Source organism: Nymphaea colorata, chromosome 1, assembly GCF_008831285.2.
Source record: "Nymphaea colorata isolate Beijing-Zhang1983 chromosome 1, ASM883128v2, whole genome shotgun sequence".
NCBI classification, from domain to species: Eukaryota; Viridiplantae; Streptophyta; class Magnoliopsida; order Nymphaeales; family Nymphaeaceae; genus Nymphaea; species Nymphaea colorata.
Genome location: NC_045138.2, coordinates 29,233,861 through 29,239,613, shown reverse-complemented (window position 1 = coordinate 29,239,613; position 5,753 = coordinate 29,233,861). Strand labels below are relative to the sequence as shown.

Genomic DNA, 5,753 nt, shown 5'->3' with positions numbered 1-5,753 from the left:
ACCTGTAAGATATACATTTTAATTTATGTTCATCCATAAGTTGGTGGTGTTCACAAAGTCACCAAACCATTTAAAAGGTTCGGATCCTGATAGCTTAGATAAGTTTGGAATTAGATCCTGTCTATGTAATGGTTTTGATTCTGGTAAAATATAATTAATATGGAAATCAGATTCAACTGAATTCTTATTCGTTGCTTCTTATGAAGCCAGAGTCCTCGAATCATTTCCTGGCCATTACATCACTAGCAAAGTGTCTCAACATAAACAGTGTTAATGGCTTCAGTTTTGCGTTCGCTCTTATCATTTTGCCACTAAAAAGGATGATGAAGTGGCGAACAGATTACAATATTCTGAAGATGCTATCATTGTGTTGTAAGGTTTTTCACTAAGGCTACTTTGCAGCCAAAAAAGATAAGCAGTTTCAAAAATCAATACCTTTGCAAGTTCATAATATTAGCATGAGATCTGAGAATATCAGAGAGGGAAAAGAATTAACGAAGATCGAACCAAAGCCATTCAAGCGACCGGTGCGGCTGCCATCTAGAGAAGATTACCGCAGTTTGCATCTCATGAAACTGTGATTCTGTGTTCCGAACCAGAAACAGCAGCCGGCGCATGACCTGAATCATCTTGCTTTGTGTTACTGTCACGAGGAGAGATGTCCAACGACAAGATGTCCTGTGCCTCAACACTCTGCCTGCAGACAGGGCAGCTCTCGTGGCCCTCCAGCCATTTGTCTACGCAGCCCATGTGAAACGCGTGCCTGCACTTGGGCAGCACGCGGAGCAGATCGGCGTCTTCAAATCCAGCAAGGCAAACGGCGCATTCCGCGCCGGCGCTCGATCCCGCCGGGAACGACGCGAACTGGAAAACGGGCAGGGAATTGATGACCTCCTTCCTGATACCAGCGGGTGGCGGTTGAAGAGTCTCGGAACGGACCACTTGAACACGACCAGCACGGGCGGTGCTGCTGCGGACGGCCATGATGGCGGTACTCCTGCATAGTCGCAGAAAGAGAACCAAGATAAGAGCGATAAGGACCAGGAAGAAGAGAAGGAAGAAGGTTGTGAGTTTAGATCCCCTTTCTGTCTCCTGGCTTGGTTCAGATGCCAGAGAAAAGGCGACGAACGAGAAGAAGAAGCAGAAGAGCAGCGGAGAAGACGGACCCATTCTTCCTGCACAGCTGATCGCTTCTTCTGGTGTGGGTTTGAACTTAGGCCGAACTTTACTTTAATTGCCTTTTTATGCTTTTAAAGCCCCTTTTTTGTTAAGAAAAAAAAGGTGCAAAAGGTCTTTGACTTCTTTGTATATATCATTTTGGAATTTATTGTTGACATTTAGGGGTACACGACTCAGTCAACGACTTTGTAACTTTCCCAAGCACTTATTGGAAAACTTGTATTTTCCCAAAGAGTTTTAGTTCGTGGCTGAAATATGTGGAATTCCAAATTCCAAAGTGCGGCTTGTTTTTTCTTAACGTGCATGGAACTTTTCTGCCTCAGCAAGCTTTGTTTCCAATTCCCATGTTATGAGGTGAAAGGATTCAGTTAACACTGGTTTATTCGGTCGAAGACATAAAACCTGAAGGATCTGACTTACATACATCATGTATCATGTAGATGTGATGTTAGTGGGACCTTCAAATAGTATCTTGTGTGAGAATTGATTTTAGTGAAAGTTCTCATCTTTCTTCTATCTTCTTATACTATTAGGTTTACTTTTGGTGCATTAGATAATGCTTCTCCAAAACTTTTGCATATTCAAAGTTTACATATTGAAAATTCAAAATGAGAAAATGAACATCAGGTGCCTGACAACATCACCCCATTCATTGCACCAACCCTTTCAGATTATTGACAATAGCATCTTAGAAAGCCGATTTTTCGCCTCATGAAATTGAATCAAAATGCTTAAATGAAATGAAATCAGGTCAGACTCCATAATCCCTGTTCCAGATTGATACCCGGCCGCCATGCCACCACTCAGGAAGATATCAGCACCTATGATACCTGGGTGCGGTAGTTTTGGTCTCGCACCCACGTCGACGCGGTGTGGATTCGGGTGCGGGTGCACCTCTGGTGCGCACCCAAATGGGTCAAACAAGAGTCGGGTGCGGTTGACCGCACCCAGCTAAAATCGTCTTTTTCTTACTTGCACCCGACTCGCATTCGAGTCGGGTGCGGTCAAAGGCGAGGAAGTCTACTTTGGTCCAATTTTTAGGTTTTTTTTTTTAAGTTTTTAACAAAGTCAGATGGATGCCCCTTCTTCGTCCTTCTTCTTCGACCTTTCCCTCTTCGACCCTTCTTCTTCTTCTTCTTCTTCCCTCTTCTTCGACCTTCATCCCTCTTAGTCTATTCTTCTTCTTCTTTGCTCTTCTATACGTCGCATTGGGTGGAGCCGACGAACTTGTTGCTTGCAGCAGACAGGGCAGGATGACTGCATGAACTGTGATTCTGTGAACTCAAAACTAAAGTATATTTTTTATTGAATTGATGATTGATACTCATATCATGATTAGCACATTACAATTTTCATCTTGTTATTTAATAATTTTGTTGTTTTATTGACAAAATTTTGTCATATATATTATATACATATTATTATAATAAATTAATAATAATAATAAAATACTTTCACCCTACCGCCGCACCAAAATTTTTTGAGGTATGTAGTGTCAGCACCCGCACCGGTACCCACATCAGCACCCGCACCTCACACTCTGATGACATATGACATAGATCAGCACCGACCGTCTTATATAAGAAAAAATTTTGGTATATTTTTGTGAATAAATAATCATCTTAATGCAGTCAACGTTTATACAAAACTTGCTGTACAAGATAATTGTCGTTGGAATTCGATACCGTAGGAACCAATCTAGGAAACACGCAATATGTCAACCTTTATAAGCCAGAATCAAATAGTCTTGTCACCAACAAGCATGAAACTATTGCATTTTGAAGTGCAAAAAATACTGGCTTTTTGGGATTCCCCCTTCCCCTCCCCCAAGTTCAAACGGAGAAAGTTTGGGTCTGTTGGAGCAATGCATCTTCATATACTGTTTGGTATCTTTTCTATGATTCATGGATATACAAATTCAAACTAATTTTACGATTATTTATACCAAAAAGCCAGTATTTTTTGCACTCCAAATTGAAGTGCAAAAAATACTGGCTTTTTGGTATAAATAATCGTAAAATTAGTTTGAATTTGTATATCCATGAATCATAGAAAAGATTCCAAAGAGTATATGAAGATCCATTGCTCCAACAGGCCTGAACTTTCTCGTTTGAACTTGGGGGACATCATCACTATCAACTTGGGGTACATCATCAGTATCAACTTGGGGGAGGGGAAGGGGGAAGCCCGATTGGGGAAGGGGATGGGGGAAGGGAGAGGGAGAGGGAGAGGGAGAGGGGCTCATATCTAAGGTTAATGAAGCACGCCACAAGGGTGAGTGAGAACAATATTCAATTGCTCACTATTAAAAATATCAAAACCCTCGCACCCGATCGATCGAACCCATTTGCATAACGCAACTGCCCAAGTCAGTGATAGGGAAAAGAAAAAAGGAATGAGATAAACCAAGTTGCTCAATGAACTGAACCCAATATTAAGTGGAGTTAAGGCATATTTGGAACTACCTCAACTTGTGGGCTTCACTTTAATTTCTTGGGGTCAGCCGATGGACCAATAAAGGGGAGATAAAGTGACAGCACGTGGACCCGGCATGTTTCATGCAGGACGAGTTGTTTTAAGCAGGTGCCTTCCCAATTGACTGTCACGATCCGATTGAAACAGCACGGCCCAAATGAATTCCATTACGTTTTCTTCCTCGGTTGACAAATTCATTATCGGTGGCGAACCCGAAAGAGTCCACCAAAACCTTAGCAAATCCTTCATGATGCTTCAGTGCTTCCTGCGATACCACATACATTTCAAGAAAATAAATATAAAACATATACAAAAGGGTTTAACTGTTTTTCACTTAATTAAAAAAAAGTGAAATTATATGGATGGCTTATGATACCTAATCAATTTCTATGTGCCGATGAATCAAACGATTTGCCATCCATCTGGATCAACCGATGTCTTCGCCCGTTTTTTACGGGCCATGCATTGGTCTAGAGAAATCATTATGAGAACAATGTTTAAATAAACAAGTCATATAAAGAAAATAGTACATGTTAATGACCAATAGAAATAACAATAGAGTCAAAAATGAGTTACAAACAAACTAAAACAAATAAAAGAAAGGAATTTGAAACAATTTTGGTCCAAATTACTTGTAAGACCCAATCCAAGACTGACTTGAGTCCTGGGCATACCTTATAAGATTGAATACATATTAAGAAAAAGCTCTTTTGCTGGTTGGATCTCAACAAGCATATTTCACACATAGTATTGCAAACTTTAAATGTCTGCCCCTCAAATAGATTTCTTGAAAAACCTGTCCTTGTGTGGAGTAACAAGCTGTTGAAAACTAATTTCCAACTTAGGTGCTCGACTGGAGTAGTTTAATTCTCCTGGTAGAAAGACAAAAGACATAATGTTCAAAGCCACAAGATAACAGCTGAAAAATGATACTGAATAAGAAATCTAACGTACCCATACATGAAAGAAAAAGATCTGTAGATAAGCATAAGATGTTCAACTATTTGTGATGGTGGTCCATTAACTCTGTTCTTATGCATAAATAAGTGATCTATAGCGAAAATATTTTGGTTCTACTTCTACCATTGTTTGTGGTCAAACTTAGTTTGACTCCTTAGAGATAGTTACATGAGCATATAGAGATATCAATTAGTATATCTGACCGAACCATTCCAAAAACTAGTTAGCTTTCTACAACACAACCCATGAATCAAATTGATGGACCGTCAGTCTCTGCCATTGAACCGGTCCATCCATTCCAAGGACTTCTATCGATTCCGGCTCAAGCAGATTCAAGCACATGGCTCGAACTCTCACCCACACACTTGCACTCTCCCTTTCTATTATATAAATAACATGGAATCCTCTAGCTGTGAGAAGAATCCCTCTCACATGCAGCCCAATGTTTTTTTGTTTGGGTTGTGTTAATGAGGCGGGATGGGAATCCAGTGCTTTATAGTATATATATATATATATATAATTTAAATCAAATTTAGATTGAAAATCATTTTTATATATAGAATTTATAAATTTCTCCATTCTAAGTTTAGACTGAAAATCTTGAGTCCTCAGCACACCACTCGATACAATGTACATGTACACTCATTTTCTCTTTTTGATTAGTGTACAAACAAGGTAAGTGTAAAGCAAATTTATTAGTTCATGCTTGAGAAAATCAGAATAATAATAGTACATCTATTAATTCTCCAACCAGCCACTCACTCCCAACTTCCAAAATAAAAATACAAAATAAAATTTATCTTGTGTTGCAGTTTATCTTTAGGAGATATTTTGCCCCTAAAAGATTATTGTATCGCATCACATCCAAATCGGCTAATTGTCTAACAATATAATTCCATGTGTTGGTCCTGAGACAACCAGAAAAGATTCTGCAAGTGCAATGAAGAATCCAATAGGTTGATTATTTAATCAGACGATGGTTGATCACCAGATCTAAATTCATAGGCTGGTCTAGATTGATGCGACATGTGGTACCAATCAAGTAGTGGGGGGGGCCGTATGAAAAGCCATAAACAATCCGAGGTACCATTTGGGATCAATACCTGTCGAGAATCTCATATATGAATCCATGAAGGCCT

At 39.6% G+C, this 5,753-nt stretch overlaps 1 protein-coding gene across 1 annotated transcript; it reads right to left on the bottom strand.

Annotated features, from left to right (window-relative positions):
* Positions 1-536: 536 nt before the first annotated feature.
* LOC116245940 (E3 ubiquitin-protein ligase ATL42-like) lies at positions 537-1,170 on the bottom strand. Its single transcript, XM_031617575.1, has one exon. It carries the CDS (start codon positions 1,168-1,170, stop codon positions 568-570), a length of 603 nt encoding a protein of 200 aa, XP_031473435.1. The 3' UTR covers positions 537-567.
* Positions 1,171-5,753: the final 4,583 nt, after the last annotated feature.